The 20,864-nt window shown below is 37.5% G+C and overlaps 1 protein-coding gene across 1 annotated transcript in view; it reads left to right on the top strand.

Annotated features, from left to right (window-relative positions):
* LOC308696688 (protein unc-13 homolog A) overlaps positions 1-20,864 on the top strand; it is a gene marked incomplete at both ends in the record, with an annotated part of 91,595 nt that overhangs the window by 16,455 nt on the left and 54,276 nt on the right. The window contains 5 exons of the mRNA XM_081375584.1: positions 292-391; positions 5,141-5,258; positions 9,097-9,220; positions 10,597-10,667; positions 11,771-11,825. Coding sequence (XP_081231710.1) covers positions 292-391; positions 5,141-5,258; positions 9,097-9,220; positions 10,597-10,667; positions 11,771-11,825 — 468 coding nt within the window. The remainder of the gene's footprint in view (positions 1-291; positions 392-5,140; positions 5,259-9,096; positions 9,221-10,596; positions 10,668-11,770; positions 11,826-20,864) is intronic.

Here is a 20,864-nt window from a genome sequence, read left to right as displayed (position 1 = left end):
TCCCTTAGAATTTTTTTTTTTTTTCAGTTTTTAGAAACATCATTAGGTCACTAAGCCACGAAGATCAGGTGCATTAGGCGACTTCCACTCCAGAATAATTCTCCTTCTAGCTATAAAGGTTGCAAAAGCCACAGCATGTTTTTATCTTTATTTTCTTTTTCTGCCTCTGATACCAAACAACACCATTACTGGGTTAGGCTGAACTCTTGAGTTTAAAGCTGAGTTTAAAATATCAGAAACACTGTATATGAATTTTATGATTGATATTTCTTATTCCTTTTGCTCATGCAGAGAAATTCAACACGTATGTGACTCTGAAGGTTCAGAATGTGAAGAGCACGACCATCGCCGTCCGGGGCAGCCAGCCCAGCTGGGAGCAAGACTTCATGTTGTGAGTCCTTCACACTTCTGTCCTGCTTTCCTCTTCATCTATGTCTCATTTCCAACTAAATCAGGCTAAAACAAAGTCCTTAGGAGTTCGTTTCGGGAGTTCGAAACGGCTGTCAAAGCTTGGGCTGGTAAACACCTTTGAACTCCCATTGGTCCAATGCAATGATGTAATAAGTGGGCGTGGCCACGAGACTCCGCCTCCTTTGATGTGGAAGCGAGTCTGATGCGAGTAAAAACACGAGCACACTGGAAAGACGCTTTATAGTAGAAATTTGAAGTTGTAATTCTAATTGAAAGTGACTTTGACACTGTTTTTCATGTTTAATACTGTGAAGCTGCTTCAACTGCCGTAATGACTGATATTTCAATGAAAAGATTGTACGATATTTTAGATCAATATTGTTTTTTATTTAATATTTTGTATTTTTAAGGATTTTGTGCTACTAAATTATATTTATGCAGTAGTTATAATCCATTATTCAATTTTTTAGCATAGACCTGAACATTTTCGATGAACCTTGAATGCTTTGGAGCAACAGAAGATTAATCTCTTTTTTAAAGAGGACATCTGGCAGATTATTGCTAAAGTGAAAAAAATAACTTAATTATAGAATTATACGTTTAATGTTATGAAAAATGTGGGTTGGATTTAAATTTTTTATATGAAATATATTTTCCAAAACATGTTTACTCTAAAACTGTGGGAAAATCAAAGCCATGAATCTAAACAAGTTGTATTGCAATTTTGATGTTGATATCTCAACCTCAATAAAAAAAAAAGAGCTTTTAGTAATGTCCCTGTCCCAAATGGCACACTCCGGACCTGTGGACTTCCTCAGAGTCCACACTGTGGTGACGTCATGTAGTGCAGACCTATAGGGCCCTTGGCTCGAGTCCACAAGGGCGCATTGAGAGGTATTTTTGAGACAGACTCAATCGGAAATAACGGTCTGGTTGTTGTTGGACAGGAGAAATCACATTTTTGCGCTCTGACGTCTTATCTCCATGTCAACTACAGCCTAATTTTACACTTCTATATTTTGATATTGTGCAGGGCATTAGACATTCTTATTTAAATGATGTATACAGTTTTACATAATAATACATAATGTTCCATTTGAACTAAGATTACAATTTTAACACATAATGAAAATGTGCATGAGTTTCAGATGAATTTACAGGTTTCAATATTCATACTGTGTTTATATATGACTCAGTAAAGCCCTGATATTCGGTTCTATTTATTTAATGAATCATAATGCGATCGTATTATTCAATGCGCTATTATTATGTTTGAGACATCAACCACTGGTCGATGACCATAATGTTTGTATAAACTGTAGGTAACAACTGGTAAAATGTACACCTAGGTCATAAAAACCGTAATATTTTCTTCTCAGCATGTCAACAATTATCCGTGAGCGAAATCTCCTCCCATCCGTTGTCTGATTGGCCTTTCGCAAGGATTCCTGGGTAGTTAGAGTGTGTGGAGCCTGCATCTATGCGGGCTTCGTGGAAGACAAAGGGTACAAAGGGGGCGCTGCTGAGCACACTTCAGAGCGTTAAAATGCCGAATGGGATGGCCCATGGCACGCGCAATTTAAGTCCACGAGACCGAAAGTCCTCATGAAGTGCGCCATTTGGGACAGGGCCAATATTGTGTTTGGCTGCAGTACCGAACGCTTCCACTAGATGAAATTCATCTCCCATTCATTTCCAATGAGCTCATGTTTGACTGCGAACAATACAAGTGTAATTATTTTTTCAGTACCATGATTTTTGTGTGTGTTCACATAACAGGTGCCAAAACCTTTACCAAGTTTCATACCCTTCTGATTAAGTAAAAAATTCTAAAAAATAAAAGTAAAATCTTTCGGTAAAAAATGACCGAAGAGCTCCAGAGGGTAAACTCTGTACACATCAAAACATGGTCCAAAACACATCAGATATGCATCACTTTTATAACTTCTTTACACCAAATTACCTCATTCTATAAATATAAATTAATAAGCTCTAACGCTCAGATCATTTGATCTTGGGTAAATTTGATGAGACCTTTTGGCATCTTGGCAAATCTGAGATTTGAGAGTCTAGTGGAGAGAAAGTCTGAAACATCTCCATTTGCTGTCCATTACATTTCTTTCCTGTGAGTATGAAGTCACGCCTTCATGCGGTCTAGTCTGTTCTCCTTTCCTCCTTTCACTCGCTCAGTATCTCCTGTTTGATTGCTTCGCTCTATCGCTGTCATCTTCACTTTATCTCCCTCTTTCGCCAGCACGTTCATTCATATCTCTCTCTCTCGTTCATTGATAAGCGTCTGCGCTGGTGCAGAACGGCTGTCCTTGCGTAACGCTGCTCTGCAGAGAATCTCTGCTCTCCACTACGTGTTCAGAATAGAATATTATACTGAATACTGTACATGTATACTGTAAACTATTATATTTTAAAAATGAAACAGTATGCTGTGATGAATGTTTTAAACAGTAAAATGCAACATCCTCTGAAAAAACCTTTAACTATAATATGTCGACAAAAACAAACAGTGTTCAGATTTCTGTTCTGGAAATATATGCAAATTAGTGCATGTTTAGAAATAGAATGCCACATTTGCATATTTAAAGTTACATTTAAATAATCACCTGTAGTATCTTGCCTTAAGTGATGAAAATGAGCAATGCTACGGTTCTAGTGATATGTCAAGCTTTATATACGGTAACTGAAATATTATTGCTTATTAGTATAGCTTTATATAGCTTTAAATATTACATTTATTACTTAAAGTCTCCCTGTAGTCAATAATTGTATCCCTTGAAACTCGACACCCTTGCCTCATTTAGTATGCACGGTTCTATGAATATGCAAACGAGCCCCGCCTCCACTCACTCACTCAGCTCAGAGATCCACTGGTTGACGATCACACGTTGATCTGATTGGTTACAAGGTAGTTTGTGACGTCAGAAACACCAGCGATTTCAAAGCGTGTTTTTGAGACTGTCTTTGGTTCACTGCAGTTTTAAGGAGGAAATACTCAGCAATGCTGTCGACCTATGAATTTACACATGGTTTGTCTTAAAGCACATTAAAAACATCATTTATTATGAACTTTGAAACAAAGTTATTATGAAGTGAGACATGTGGTAAAGTTTCTTTTTAAATCTTGAGAAATGTGGCTTATAAAAGAAAAAAATGCATTTTTATTGCTTAAAAACACATTTTACCACATAAGAAATAATACTTGAAATACTTGAAACCACTCAGAAATGTAAATGTCTAGTATTGTCTTTTCTCCTCTCGTGGTTTTCTTTCTAACAATGTTTCCTGCTGTTCTGCAAATTAGATATGAGGCATATTTCTCCTGGCCATGTTTTGTTTCCTATTTGTTTCCATTTTGCAGTGATGTAATTATGTAAAGCAGTTTAGTGAAATCCTCTCAGTGTGGTGCCAACAATCAGCCCAGATGAACAACAAATGCAAATGCCTCTCGATAAACATCAAATCTTGATTCCAGACGAGCTCTTCACCCACACAGCTCTCGGTTAGCGTTCGGCTTCATGTTGAGTAAAAGCCTTTTACTTTACACCAGAACATCTCATTGTCTTTATGAAATTTCATTCATCCTTTGTTAATTTTCCTTTTCCCTTTATACACTCGTTTAGCAGTTCACTCTGTGAAGGACATATTCTATATATAACCTTAAATGGTTCTGTCAGGCGCTTCATATATACAGTAGTGGCCAAAAGTGTACCCTTTATTCAAATATTATATCTTAAAGTCTCCCTGTGGTGAAAATCCAGCTTTTAATGTTGTTTATGTGTCTATGTGGTGTTTTTAATCTGCTTTAAGACAAAGCATGTGTAAGTTCATAAGTCGACAGCATTGCTGAGTATTTCCTCCTTAAAACTGCAGTGAACCAAAGACAGTCTCAAAAACACGCTTTGAAATCGCTGGTGTTTCTGACGTCACAAACTACCTTGTAACCAATCAGATCAACGTGTGATCGTCAACCAGTGGATCTCTGAGCTGAGTGAGTGAGTGGAGGCGGGGCTGTAAGCAAATGTCAGCTGTTAAGATACTGAACGCCAGTGGGCGGGGCCTATGGTGAGATGATGTAAAACTATTCATCCATGTCTTGCTCTGGAGGCGGGCATATGCAAATGACCATGTGATGTCACGTCACCCAATATCAAAACGAGCTGTTTTTGGAGCTTGATTAAATGCTTTGTTTATAATGAGGAGGACATTTAAAGCTATGACGTTTTAATGGTACAAAGACCTCTTGTATGTCAAAAGAGGAAGGCAAATTCGATTTCTTATTTCATGACCCCTTTAAATATTTAAATAATATTTTCCTCATATCTTGATGGTTTAATTAAACTTTTAGGGTCATTAAAAACAAATATCCCCTCCAAACATCACTTTAGAGCCTTTAAGGGTTTCCCATCATGGGACAATTCTATGGATTTAGTTTCAATTTAACTTTTGTTTTAATAATTTTTTTGTTTTAATTCAATTTTATTAATTACGCAGCTTGTAAAGATACTCTACTACTAGAATACATTGAAATAACCTATTAAAACATGAAATTATTATGCAGTCATTTAAAGACAATTCCTATATATAACTTTCTAGCACAGAGGATTCTATGTAACCCCATTGAACCTGTTTTCTAAGAGTGTAGTGCTCTGACACCTGCATTAATCTTCATCTAATGCTTGCTCTGTCTTTTTATTCCCTCTCTCTTTCTGTCTAGTGAGATAAATCGCCTGGATCTGGGTCTCACGGTGGAGGTGTGGAATAAAGGGCTGATCTGGGACACCATGGTCGGCTACGTGTGGATCCCACTGCAGAATATCCGCCAATCAAATGAGGTGGGTGGGGTTAAATGATGGCAATACATGACCCTGGATCACGTCACCAGTCACATGTCACACGGGTATATTTGTGGCAATAGCCAACAATACATTATATGGGTCAAAATTATCGATTTTTCTTTTATGCCAAAAATCATTAGGATATTGAACCTAATGTGAAGCTAATGTGAATCAATAGGATATTGATAAAAAGAACATGCAAACTGTGAGGGTTTAAACTTATTTTTTGAAATCGCAATGAACAGTTTGCATATTTAGAAACATATTGTTGTATTCTCCTGTGGTGACGAAGGTTTATAAGATCTACATCTCATTTTAAAGGGATGGTTGATTATGATTTCACTTTTTTAACTTTAATTAGTGTGTAATGTTGCTGGTTGGAACTACACGAGCTTCCTACCGGGTTAGTGACATCACCAACCCTAGAATTTACATAAACCCCGCCCTCGGAACACGATTTATAGATTATCAAGACAGAATATGCTAATCAGTGACTAGAAGATAACTACACTTAAGCAGCGCCGCCGCTCCCACCACGCGCTGTGCGTAGGGCACCAAGTGCTGAGGGGGCACCAAAAATAGCCTAATTAAAAAATATATATAATGCCGATATTATTTCATTAGCTAATAATATAGAAATATTATTAGGCACATTTTAGCCATGTATATGTAACAAAAAAGGGGGAACAAGATCATTTAATTGCTCAAGTCTAGAAAGTACCGCCCCCCGCTTTGGATGGTCCGTGCCGTTTGTTCGCGCAGGCGCCTTTACGAAGGACGAACGCGAACGAAGTTTGACAGACAGACAGTAGGCAACTTTTTTGGAAATGGCCCCTAAAAGACAGCAGAAGTTAGGATGAGAAAAGAAAGAAGAAGAAACTGCGAGATGATGCCCGTGCATCACTTGCAGGTAAGTCCATGTTTAATCATTCTTAAATAAGGGAAATGTGCTGCTGCTAACGCGCCTCGAACTTGCTGACGTTAATGTTAGCAAACTATGTAATTATAACTTATAACTTCGGTGCAAGCTAAATTGAGATTTTACTGTTAAACACTACCCGTTTTACAAATAACTGACGCCAGCTAGCTGTTACTTTCTTTACTATCTTTCTTTAGATATTGAGCAGTAGTTTATGGTTTATTTTGACGTGACGGTGGTTAATACTTTCTCAGTAACAGTTAACGTTAGCAGTCAGTGCAGTGCACATGGTAGGCTAACAATTCCTGTTAAATATATAAACAAATATAAAATGTCAATATGAATGATGTAAAGCAAACAATACTGTTTAATTGTGTGCATTATTGCACCTCATTCTATTATGCTTTTATATTATATTATATTTATCAAATAGTTGATAAATAAGGAATAAAGGGGGAGAACTCCTTGGCTGCCATGCTTTCAGTTTTAAATGTTTATAATTTTTTTCTCGTATGAGATTCTTTGTTTGAATATTTTGTCTAATAAATGTAATTTATTCAAAGTGACATTGAATTTGGGAAAAACATGTCTGGATTATTTTGATAGTTTTTTTTTATTTTGCTATTCTGTTTACTGAAAAAAAGTTTGCACTTTCAAATGTGTAGTGTGTGTTGGCTATTCTACATATGTTTACAAAGTCAGCAAAGCTGTGAAGATTTTACTTTCTCTTTTTAGTGTTCTTAAATTTTATACTGTGGTGCTGCCATTGTGTTATTGGTATTGAGTTATATGTTTGGTAATAAAAAGTCAAACTGGCAAAAACAAACGTTTTTTTTCTCGGGGTCGGGGTGGGGGGCATCATAAAGGAATTATGCTTAGGGCACCAAAATGGCTAGCAGCGGCACTGCACTTAAGCTTCATAAATTCATCAACTAACCATTCAGTCTACATGTTGTCACTTCTTCTAGAGTCTCTCCATCTTTCTGACTCCGGTTTGAACATAAAAGGCTAAAAGTTTTTGAAATGTTCAGTGCATGTGTGTGTGAGGTAAAAGAACACAAGCTCTTGAAGCTCCGCCCCCTGTGCCGGGAGCAGCAGCTCATTTGCATTTAAAGGGACAGACACAAAAACGGTGTGTTTTTGCTCACCCTCAAAAAGTGACGATTTTAACATGCTATATAAAAATATCTGTGGGGTATTTTGAGCTAAAACTTCACACACACACTCTGGGGACATCAGAGACTTATTTTACATCTTGTGAAAAGGGCATTACACCACCCCTTTAAAGCTACTGGCTTTTTTAAAGTAAGAAATTAAGAAGAATATGGTCATTAATAAGAATAATGTTTTGTAAATCTAACGTCTCAGAGAGAAGAATTAACCCAGTAAACTCAATCTCCTAAATTAGATGCCAGTTTTTTATTTCTCTTATGATATTGTGGAAGAAACCTTGCAGACAGATCCTATAAGCAACATATGAGCAATACAGGAGCTCTGTGGAGAGATCAGACTTTAAATGAAATCTAAAGCAGATGATAGTTGGTGTGATGTCAGATAAGGGGAAGTGAAGGTCACGTTACGTCTCAGTTGTTGATTAGATCTGGTGCAAACGCAGGAATCGCTGCTGGATTTATGGCCTCTCTATGCGTCTGTGCGCTTCTGCTCTTCCTCTCCTGTTACGTAAGCCAACGCTTGCAGTATTTAAAGTCAGCGGTTTTATTGAGACGCTTCCATTTGCTGCTTTTATGCCCCATTTTATATATAACCCGAGTTTTTCCTCATGCTTTCATAACGTGGCATGAATAATATATCATCTGCTGTCAATAATGAATGAGTATGTTCTTGTCTCGACCTGTGACATTCGGGTGTTTTATTTATTTGATTTGAAGCCGTTCAGGCATTCGTTGTGTTTTCTAAGCATTGACTGAAGGACGTTTTATGGAAATATTTTTGTGCATTTGTTATTAAATAGTGAAAGTAATAATTGAGTAGTGATGAAATATAAAAGCGAAGCAGTGGTGAATTATTTTATGATTCCTTAAATGAAGGATGCATCGTTTTCACCTGCTGGAGCAAAAATATATATATATATATTTTTTTTCTGGTAAAAATAGCAAAAACGATTTAAAATGCATTTTAAAACAAACAAGAACTGTGCTTGTTTTGTAGGGCTGTACAATTCGGCAAAAAACTTTGTTTGTAAATGACTATAAAATAATGATAATTATTACTTTTTAAAATAATAATAATAATTATTATTAATAATAATTAATAATAATAGTTATTGTTTTTTTTTTTTAATATATTATATTATATTATATTAATAAGCCTGAGGAGGCTGTAGGTGTGTCCCAATCCACATGCTTATGCACTATTGTATGCCATTTTTCAGTACAAATAGTGTGATTAATGTTTTCACACTAAAACATTCACTAAAACATAAAAAATTCCTACAATATGAAGTCCACTTGAAATACCCAGATGATGCACTTAAATACCCGACAGTTAAACGAAGTGTGTAAACACGTGGACACAACTGAGCCGTCTAAATGTCATTCACAGTATGGTTCATAGTGCGTAGTCAAAGACTTTATATATATACAAAAACGGTGGCCCTCATATTATATATATACAAAAACGGTGCACTCATATTGCTATGGAGAAACTACAACGCGCAATATGGCGGAATAAGCCCCGCCTTCAAAATAAAAGAGCCAATCGCTGATTGGTAAAGTCATTGCATCACTGCAACTGGCATTAGAAGCTCCAGTTGCTTTAGCGTAGTATAAAAGTGCATAGTGTAATGTAATTTGGGACATAACCTGTGTGTAAATACAGTTTGTGTGTGTGTGTGTGTGTGTGTGTGTGTGTGTGTGTGTGTGTGTGTGTGTGTGTGTGTGTGTGTGTGTGTTTCAGGAAGGACCGGGGGAATGGCTGACTCTAGATTCTCAGGTCATAATGGCGGATAATGAAATCTGTGGCACCAAAGATCCGACTTTCCACCGTTTGCTTCTGGACACGCGCTTCGAACTGCCGCTGGGTGAGATCATACTCATAACTCATAACTCATAACTATCACTGCTGTAACCACAGAAATACAGATTATTTACTGACACTGACAGATTATTTACTGTGGAAGAAAAACTGCGGTTGTGTGACTTTGCTAGCTTTGAGCTTGTCTATATGATAGTGTCTTTTACCATTCAAAAGTTTGAGGTCCGTAAGTTTTTTTAATTATGTTTTTGAAATAAGTCTCTTATTCTCACCAAAGCTGCAAAAATGCAGTAAAAACAGGAATATTGTGAAATATTATTACAAATTAAAATTAAAACTCTTTCTCTATTTGAATATATTTTAAAATATAATTTATTCCCGTGACTCAAAGATGATTTTTAGCATCATCACTCCAGTCTTCAGAAACATTTCTTCATTTTTATCAATGTCGAAAACAGTTTTATATTTATGTGGAAAATTTGATAGAAAATGTTTTAGAATTCTTTGATGAATAGAAAGTTCAAAAGAACAGCATTTATTTGAGATAGAATCTTTTGGAACATTATAAACAAATTAATTTAATGCATCCTTACTAAACAAAAGTAGTATTTTTTTTTTTATTTTTTACTTTCCATTTATCTATTTTATTTAAAATAATGGACTAAATATCACCAGTCACATACACAGACAATAGCAAGAAGCAAATCATGTTTTTTCAGGGCTGTGATGTACTGTAAATTGAAGGTTATTTTGCTGTAAATTAAAGCTATTATGTAAGTTCTAACTTTCTGTTTTAATAAAGGAAATGCATCAACAAAATAGAAAAAAGAAAATTGTGTTTATCATTAAAACATCATATTCATGTGCGAGTGAGCCCTGTTGAATTAATGGGGCTTGGGGCAAAAAGACCACCAAAATTAATAAAAATACTTCCAAAAATCCCAAGTGCCGTTTTCCCAAATATCCGCACGTTTGTAACATGCAAATGTCATATTGATTTTATAAAACAATTCAATAAACAATAAGGTAATAGGCTATTAGGTGACTTACATTTTAGTCTCAGTTAAACAGTTTCAGTTTCGTCACTGAACGAATCGTTCTAATGAATGACTCAACGACTCACTCAGTCACTTCTGCTTTGTCTCTGAATGAATCAGTCGCTTCGAATGAATCATTTGACTGAATGATTCAATGAATCACTCATCAAGACAGGCTGTTTTTATTTTCGGCTGTGATTGTATATTGTATAATTGTATAAATTTGAGATAACATTTTAAATAAAACTAATTGCAGGCGCATTGTGTAATATGTTTTTGATTGTCTTTTTTCCCCATTTCCGACTTTTTCTTTGAAACGGACCTCCGAATTGCACAGTCCGCCTCAATGTTGAGGATATTTTGATTTTTAATCCTTCTCCCGCAGACATCCCGGAAGAAGAGGCTCGATACTGGGCAAAGAAACTGGAGCAGCTCAACGCCATGCGAGACCAGGACGTGAGTCTGTCCAAAAAGCCTTCGAATGAACATTTAAGTTTCACTTTTAGATCAATAGTATCTGTAGATCAATACTATCTGTAGATCAATAGTATCTGTAGATCAATAGTATCTTTACACTTTTGCTAAATCAAATAAGGAGTTTTGAAAACAATACTGATATCATCTCTGTGTAAACTCGGTGACAGCGTGCACGTGCATATTACATTTATAAATTCTGAAATAAAATATATATAAAATATTAAACTGATTTTATTTCAGCTATTTTATTCATTTGGTTTAACTAAAACTGAAAATAAAAATAAAAAACTATAGACATAAGCTAATAATAAAATGACAAAACACAACAAAATTACAAAAACTTTAACTAAAATAAAAACTAAAAATGTAATCTAATCTAGTTCAAAATATTAATAAAGCCTAGAATAGTATCTCAGTAACAAAAATGACAAAACACAACAAAAACTTGAAGTAAAATTAAAATGAAAACTGAAAATATATATTTTTTTAATTATTCAAAATATTAGTAAAAACTGCAATAGTATCTTGGTAATAAAAATGACAAGACACAAAAACTTTAACTAAAATTTAAATGAAAACTGAAAATATAAAATAAAAAAGAATTCTAAATATAAATAAAAACTGCAATAGTATCTCAGAAATAAAAATGACAAAACACAACAAAAACGTTAACTAAAATTGAAATGAAAATATAAAATAAAATATAATTCAAAATATTAATAAAATCTCTGTTAAGCTAACATCATTAGTGACTCATTTTAAAGCAGTAACTCATAAACTGCTGCTCACATGAAACACACGAGAGATTTGACTCACAATTGAGTTGCTAACAACATTAAAAAAATACTTTTTGTTTTTAGGATTAAGCGAATAATAAGAATCAACATTTCTTTAGCAAAAATTTTTTGAACTCATCACAATGCATTCTGGGATTACCTTTAAATTTAAAGCTGTCTAAAAGAAGGTGTCTTGGTGTACAACATAATTACGTTCCTTTCCAAGTGTGAACGATAACTGTTGTATTGTACGTTGTGGCGGTGTTTCTCGTCATGTGTTGCATGTGTGTGTGATTTGTGTTGCAGTATTCATATCAGGAGGTTCAGGAGCGGCCGCTGTCTGTGCCGGGAACTCAGTGCTGTGAGTGTCATCTTCTACATGCATTAAAGCTTAAAGGGACAGTTCACCCTAAGACCAACAGACAAGCTCAGGATTTTCATTAAATAATACATTAGTTCATATCATAATTCATAAACCCCAGAACACGTGGAATATACGACACATGTCACATGTGATCATTCTTTTGCGTGGTTTTTAAAAGCTTGATGCTGCTCGTTATTCACTGCCATTATGTGGACTATTTTTGTAAAAATTCTCCTTTTGTGGTCATAAAAGAAAGAAGGGGTAAATATTAAGTAAATAATTGTTGAGTTGATTTTCATTTTAGGGTGAATTAATCATTTAAATCCTCATGAAATTAGTCCAAATATTTAATTTCCCCTTCTTTCAGCTCCAAAATCCAAATATTTTCAGGCAAATATTAGTAAATATGGCATAAAACAAAGTTAATTGAACTTTATGAATGGATGATTTTGTAGAAATCTATTATTTTAGTATCATTAATATACTATTGTAGTTTTTGTTAATATTTTGAATTAGATTTTATTTTTATATTTTCTGTTTTAATAGTTAAAGTATTGGTAATTTTGTTGTTTTTGTAATTTTTACAAATTGTAATGTAATTTTAGTTTTTTTTTTAAATGTCTATATTGTTTTTATTCATTTTTAATGTTAGTTAATTTAGCTATAGTTTGTTTTAATATGGATTAGTTTTATTTTAGTATCACTGATATACTATTTTATTTTTTGTTTATTGAGGATATGTTACTATTTTATTAGTTTGAATTAGAGTGTATTTTTTATATTTTCTGTTTTCACCATTAAAGTTTTAGTAATAAAAAAAATTAATGTCTATATAGTTTTAATACATTTTTATTTATTATTTGTGGTTAAATTTGTTTTAGTTATTTCAGTACAAATTAGTGTTATTTTTTGTATCATTGATATACTATTATAATTTTGTTAATAATTTGAATTAGATTTTATTTTTGTATTGTCTAGTTAACTTTAATTTTAGTTTAGGTTTTATTAATTATGCTGTTTTGTCATTTTTAATAAATAAAAATGCCTATACATTTATTTATTTATTTGTATTTATCAGAAAATTTTTAACTTTTTTTTATTAGTTAATAGTTAACAGTAATAACCCTGGTGCGGATCTACTTATAATTAGTCATTGTTTAATATTCATTGTTGAGAGCATTAGATCAGATCGAATTCAGCCAAATAAAGCGGATCATATTCACAGTTCTGCGCATCTAAACCAGTAAGTACAGTAGCGGTTCAGTTCTTCCCGTATGTGTGTCTCAGTTAATGTGATTTATGAATGATGGTAATGACGGAAGTACCGCAGAAAACTGAATGAGCAGCAGAGTGCATGAATGGAGCTCTGACTTACCCTCTTATTATACACACACACACACACCCACACTCTCACACACCCACTCTCTCTGACTCACTCAAACACGCCCACACTCTCACACACACACATACACTCACACACACACCCACACTCTCACACACACACACTCTCTCTGACTCACTCACTTACACACACCCACTCTCTCACACACACACACCCACACTCACTCTCCTTGAGTGCTGCTGATGCAGCTCCCAGGGGGGCGTGGCTAGACAGTGGGACTCACTCATTGGCTGAGCCATGAGGCTGGGAATCATCACTGGACAGCAGCCAGAAGCACATCACCTTAATCACAGAACACTGAGTCATCACATCGAGACTGAACCCTGTGGCAGGAAGAGACGCAGACAGAGTTAGTGACAACGGGAACCCCAGCCAACAAAAATGTTTTGATAATGTTAATATAAAACCATTATTTCTGAATGTTCTCTGAACTTTTTTTAAATGTTTGTTTATGCGAACATTCCATTTCATCATTCTTCAGTTCAAACATGATGAGAATGTTACTTTTGAATGTTCTGTGAACATTCTAAATCAAGTAGTTACATTTAAAAAACGTTACACGAACATCCAACTCAGCGTACGCGACAGTGATATACTAAAACTCAGTGTGCGCGACTGTGATATACTAAAACTCAGTGTGCGTGACTGTGATATACTAAAACTCAGCGTACGCGACAGTGATATACTAAAACTCAGTGTGCGTGACTGTGATATACTAAAACTCAGCGTACGCGACAGTGATATACTAAAACTCAGTGTGCGTGACTGTGATATACTAAAACTCAGCGTACGCGACAGTGATATACTAAAACTCAGTGTACGCGACAGTGATATACTAAAACTCAGCGTACTCGACAGTGATATACTAAAACTCAGCATACGCGACAGTGATATACTAAAACTCAGCGTACTCGACAGTGATATGTGTAAGCGACTGTGATATACTAAAACTCAGTGTACGCGACAGTGATATACTAAAACTCAGTGTGCGCGACAGTGATATACTAAAACTCAGTGTACGCGACAGTGATATACTAAAACTCAGTGTACGCGACTGTGATATACTAAAACTCAGTGTACGCGACAGTGATATACTAAAACTCAGTGTACGCGACTGTGATATACTAAAACTCAGTGTACGCGACAGTGATATACTAAAACTCAGTGTACGCTACAGTGATATACTAAAACTCAGTGTACGAGACTGTGATATGTGTAAGCGACTGTGATATACTAAAACTCAGCGTACGCGACTGTGATATACTAAAACTCAGCGTACGCGACTGTGATATGTGTAAGCGACTGTGATATACTAAAACTCAGTGTACGCGACAGTGATATACTAAAACTCAGTGTACGCGACTGTGATATACTAAAACTCAGTGTACGCGACAGTGATATACTAAAACTCAGTGTACGCGACTGTGATATACTAAAACTCAGTGTACGCGACAGTGATATACTAAAACTCAGTGTACGCGACAGTGATATACTAAAACTCAGTGTACGAGACTGTGATATGTGTAAGCGACTGTGATATACTAAAACTCAGTGTACGCGACAGTGATATACTAAAACTCAGCGTACGCGACTGTGATATACTAAAACTCAGCGTACGCGACTGTGATATGTGTAAGCGACTGTGATATACTAAAACTCAGTGTACGCGACAGTGATATACTAAAACTCAGTGTACGCGACTGTGATATACTAAAACTCAGTGTACGCGACAGTGATATACTAAAACTCAGCGTACGCGACTGTGATATACTAAAACTCAGTGTACGCGACAGTGATATACTAAAACTCAGCGTACGCGACTGTGATATACTAAAACTCAGTGTACGCGATAGTGATATACTAAAACTCAGCGTACGCGACTGTGATATACTAAAACTCAGCGTACGCGACTGTGATATGTGTAAGCGACTGTGATATACTAAAACTCAGTGTACGCGACCGTGATATACTAAAACTCAGTGTGCGCGACAGTGATATACTAAAACTCAGTGTGCGCGACTGTGATATACTAAAACTCAGCGTACGCGACCGTGATATACTAAAACTCAGCGTGCGCGACAGTGATATACTAAAACTCAGTGTGCGCGACTGTGATATACTAAAACTCAGTGTACGCGACAGTGATATACTAAAACTCAGCGTACGCGACTGTGATATACTAAAACTCAGCGTACGCGACTGTGATATGTGTAAGCGACTGTGATATACTAAAACTCAGTGTACGCGACCGTGATATACTAAAACTCAGTGTGCGCGACAGTGATATACTAAAACTCAGTGTGCGCGACTGTGATATACTAAAACTCAGCGTACGCGACCGTGATATACTAAAACTCAGCGTGCGCGACAGTGATATACTAAAACTCAGTGTGCGCGACTGTGATATACTAAAACTCAGTGTGCGCGACAGTGATATACTAAAACTCAGCGTACGCGACTGTGATATACTAAAACTCAGTGTACGCGACAGTGATATACTAAAACTCAGCGTACGCGACTGTGATATACTAAAACTCAGCGTACGCGACTGTGATATGTGTAAGCGACTGTGATATACTAAAACTCAGTGTACGCGACCGTGATATACTAAAACTCAGTGTGCGCGACAGTGATATACTAAAACTCAGTGTGCGCGACTGTGATATACTAAAACTCAGCGTACGCGACAGTGATATACTAAAACTCAGCGTACGCGACAGTGATCTACTAAAACTCAGCGTACGCGACTGTGATATACTAAAACTCAGCGTACGCGACCGTGATATACTAAAACTCAGTGTACGCGACCGTGATATACTAAAACTCAGTGTGCACGACAGTGATATACTAAAACTCAGTGTGCAAGACAGTGATATACTAAAACTCAGCGTACGCGACCGTGATATACTAAAACTCAGCGTACGCGACCGTGATATACTAAAACTCAGTGTGCACGACAGTGATATACTAAAACTCAGCGTACGCGACCGTGATATACTAAAACTCAGTGTACGCGACAGTGATATACTAAAACTCAGTGTACGCGACAGTGATATACTAAAACTCAGTGTACTCGACAGTGATATACTAAAACTCAGTGTGCGCGACCGTGATATACTAAAACTCAGCGTACGCGACAGTGATATACTAAAACTCAGTGTACGCGACAGTGATATACTAAAACTCAGCGTACGCGACAGTGATATACTAAAACTCAGCGTACGCGACAGTGATATACTAAAACTCAGCGTACGCGACAGTGATATACTTAAACTCAGCGTACGCGACAGTGATATACTAAAACTCAGCGTACGCGACCGTGATATACTAAAACTCAGCGTACGTGACAGTGATATACTAAAACTCTGCGTACGCGACAGTGATATACTAAAACTCAGCGTGCGCGACAGTGATATACTAAAACTCAGCGTGCGCGACTGTGATATACTAAAACTCAGCGTACGCGACCGTGATATACTAAAACTCAGCGTACGCGACAGTGATATACTAAAACTCAGCGTGCACGACAGTGATATACTAAAACTCAGCGTACGCGACCGTGATATACTAAAACTCAGCGTACGCGACAGTGATATACTAAAACTCAGCGTGCGCGACAGTGATATACTAAAACTCAGTGTGCGCGACTGTGATATACTAAAACTCAGCGTACGCGACCGTAATATACTAAAACTCAGCGTACGCGACAGTGATATACTAAAACTCAGCGTACGCGACAGTGATATACTAAAACTCAGCGTGCGCGACAGTGATATACTAAAACTCAGTGTGCGCGACTGTGATATACTAAAACTCAGCGTACGCGACCGTAATATACTAAAACTCAGCGTACGCGACTGTGATATACTAAAACTCAGCGTACGCGACCGTGATATACTAAAACTCAGTGTACGCGACCGTGATATACTAAAACTCAGTGTGCACGACAGTGATATACTAAAACTCAGTGTGCAAGACAGTGATATACTAAAACTCAGCGTACGCGACCGTGATATACTAAAACTCAGCGTACGCGACCGTGATATACTAAAACTCAGTGTGCACGACAGTGATATACTAAAACTCAGCGTACGCGACCGTGATATACTAAAACTCAGTGTACGCGACAGTGATATACTAAAACTCAGTGTACGCGACAGTGATATACTAAAACTCAGTGTACTCGACAGTGATATACTAAAACTCAGTGTGCGCGACCGTGATATACTAAAACTCAGCGTACGCGACAGTGATATACTAAAACTCAGTGTACGCGACAGTGATATACTAAAACTCAGCGTACGCGACAGTGATATACTAAAACTCAGCGTACGCGACAGTGATATACTAAAACTCAGCGTACGCGACAGTGATATACTTAAACTCAGCGTACGCGACAGTGATATACTAAAACTCAGCGTACGCGACCGTGATATACTAAAACTCAGCGTACGTGACAGTGATATACTAAAACTCTGCGTACGCGACAGTGATATACTAAAACTCAGCGTGCGCGACAGTGATATACTAAAACTCAGCGTGCGCGACTGTGATATACTAAAACTCAGCGTACGCGACCGTGATATACTAAAACTCAGCGTACGCGACAGTGATATACTAAAACTCAGCGTGCACGACAGTGATATACTAAAACTCAGCGTACGCGACCGTGATATACTAAAACTCAGCGTACGCGACAGTGATATACTAAAACTCAGCGTGCGCGACAGTGATATACTAAAACTCAGTGTGCGCGACTGTGATATACTAAAACTCAGCGTACGCGACCGTAATATACTAAAACTCAGCGTACGCGACAGTGATATACTAAAACTCAGCGTACGCGACCGTGATATACTAAAACTCAGCGTACGCGACAGTGATATACTAAAACTCAGCGTGCGCGACAGTGATATACTAAAACTCAGTGTGCGCGACTGTGATATACTAAAACTCAGCGTACGCGACCGTAATATACTAAAACTCAGCGTACGCGACCGTGATATACTAAAACTCAGCGTACGCGACAGTGATATACTAAAACTCAGCGTGCGCGACAGTGATATACTAAAACTCAGTGTGCGCGACTGTGATATACTAAAACTCAGCGTACGCGACCGTAATATACTAAAACTCAGCGTACGCGACAGTGATATACTAAAACTCAGCGTGCACGACAGTGATATACTAAAACTCAGCGTACGCGACCGTGATATACTAAAACTCAGCGTACGCGACAGTGATATACTAAAACTCAGCGTGCGCGACAGTGATATACTAAAACTCAGTGTGCGCGACTGTGATATACTAAAACTCAGCGTACGCGACCGTAATATACTAAAACTCAGCGTACGCGACAGTGATATACTAAAACTCAGCGTGCGCGACAGTGATATACTAAAACTCAGCGTACGCGACCGTAATATACTAAAACTCAGCGTACGCGACAGTGATATACTAAAACTCAGCGTACGCGACAGTGATATACTAAAACTCAGCGTACGCGACAGTGATATACTAAAACTCAGCGTGCACGACAGTGATATACTAAAACTCAGCGTACGCGACCGTGATATACTAAAACTCAGTGTACTCGACAGTGATATACTAAAACTCAGTGTACGCGACAGTGATATACTAAAACTCAGTGTACTCGACAGTGATATACTAAAACTCAGTGTGCGCGACCGTGATATACTAAAACTCAGCGTACGCGACCGTGATATACTAAAACTCAGCGTACGCGACAGTGATATACTAAAACTCAGCGTACGCGACAGTGATATACTAAAACTCAGCGTACGCGACAGTGATCTACTAAAACTCAGCGTACGCGACAGTGATATACTAAAACTCAGCGTACGCGACAGTGATATACTAAAACTCAGTGTACGCGACAGTGATATACTTAAACTCAGCGTACGCGACAGTGATATACTAAAACTCAGCGTACGCGACCGTGATATACTAAAACTCAGCGTACGTGACAGTGATATACTAAAACTCTGACTCAGCGTACGCGACAGTGATATACTAAAACTCAGCGTACGTGACAGTGATATACTAAAACTCAGCGTACGCGACCGTGATATACTAAAACTCAGCGTACGCGACAGTGATATACTAAAACTCAGTGTGCGCGACAGTGTTATACTAAAACTCAGTGTGCGCGACAGTGATATACTAAAACTCAGCGTACGCGACCGTGATATACTAAAACTCAGCGTACGCGACCGTGATATACTAAAACTCAGCGTACGCGACAGTGATATACTAAAACTCAGCGTACGCGACAGTGATATACTAAAACTCAGCGTGCGCGACAGTGATATACTAAAACTCAGCGTGCGCGACAGTGATATACTAAAACTCAGCGTACGCGACAGTGATCTACTAAAACTCAGCGTACGCGACAGTGATCTACTAAAACTCAGCGTACGCGACAGTGATATACTAAAACTCAGCGTACGCGACAGTGATATACTAAAACTCAGCGTGCGCGACAGTGATATACTAAAACTCAGTGTACGCGACTGTGATATACTAAAACTCAGCGTACGCGACAGTGATCTACTAAAGTTCAGCGTACGCGACAGTGATATACTAAAACTCAGCGTACGCGACAGTGATATACTAAAACTCAGCGTACGCGACAGTGATATACTAAAACTCAGCGTACGCGACCGTGATATACTAAAATTTAGCGTACGCGACTGTGATATACTAAAACTCAGCGTACGCGACAGTGATCTACTAAAACTCAGCGTACGCGACAGTGATATACTAAAACTCAGTGTACGCGACAGTGATATACTAAAACTCAGCGTGCGCGACAGTGATATACTAAAACTCAGTGTGCGCGACTGTGATATACTAAAACTCAGCGTACGCGACAGTGATCTACTAAAACTCAGCGTACGCGACAGTGATATACTAAAACTCAGCGTACGCGACTGTGATATGTGTACGCGACTGTGATATACTAAAACTCAGTGTACGCGACCGTGATATACTAAAACTCAGCGTACGCGACAGTGATATACTAAAACTCAGCGTACGCGACCGTGATATACTAAAACTCAGTGTACGCGACCGTGATATACTAAAACTCAGCGAACGCGACCGTGATATACTAAAACTCAGTGTACGTGACAGTGATATACTAAAACTCAGCGTACGCGACAGTGATATACTAAAACTCAGTGTACGCGACAGTGATATACTAAAACTCAGTGTACGCGACAGTGATATACTAAAACTCAGCGTACTCGACCGTGATATACTAAAACTCAGCGTGCGCGACAGTGATATACTAAAACTCAGCGTGCGCGACAGTGATATACTAAAACTCAGCGTGCGCGACAGTGATATACTAAAACTCAGCGTGCGCGACAGTGATATACTAAAACTCAGCGTACGTGACAGTGATATACTAAAACTCAGCGTGCGCGACAGTGATATACTAAAACTCAGCGTGCGCGACCGTGATATACTAAAACTCAGCGTACGCGACAGTGATATACTAAAACTCAGTGTGCGTGACTGTGATATACTAAAACTCAGCGTACGTGACAGTGATATACTAAAACTCAGCGTACGCGACAGTGATATACTAAAACTCAGCGTACGTGACA

Source organism: Scardinius erythrophthalmus (assembly GCF_964197995.2).
Source record: "Scardinius erythrophthalmus genome assembly, chromosome: 9".
NCBI lineage: Eukaryota > Metazoa > Chordata > Actinopteri > Cypriniformes > Leuciscidae > Scardinius > Scardinius erythrophthalmus.
This window is presented reverse-complemented; position numbering and strand designations above follow the sequence as displayed.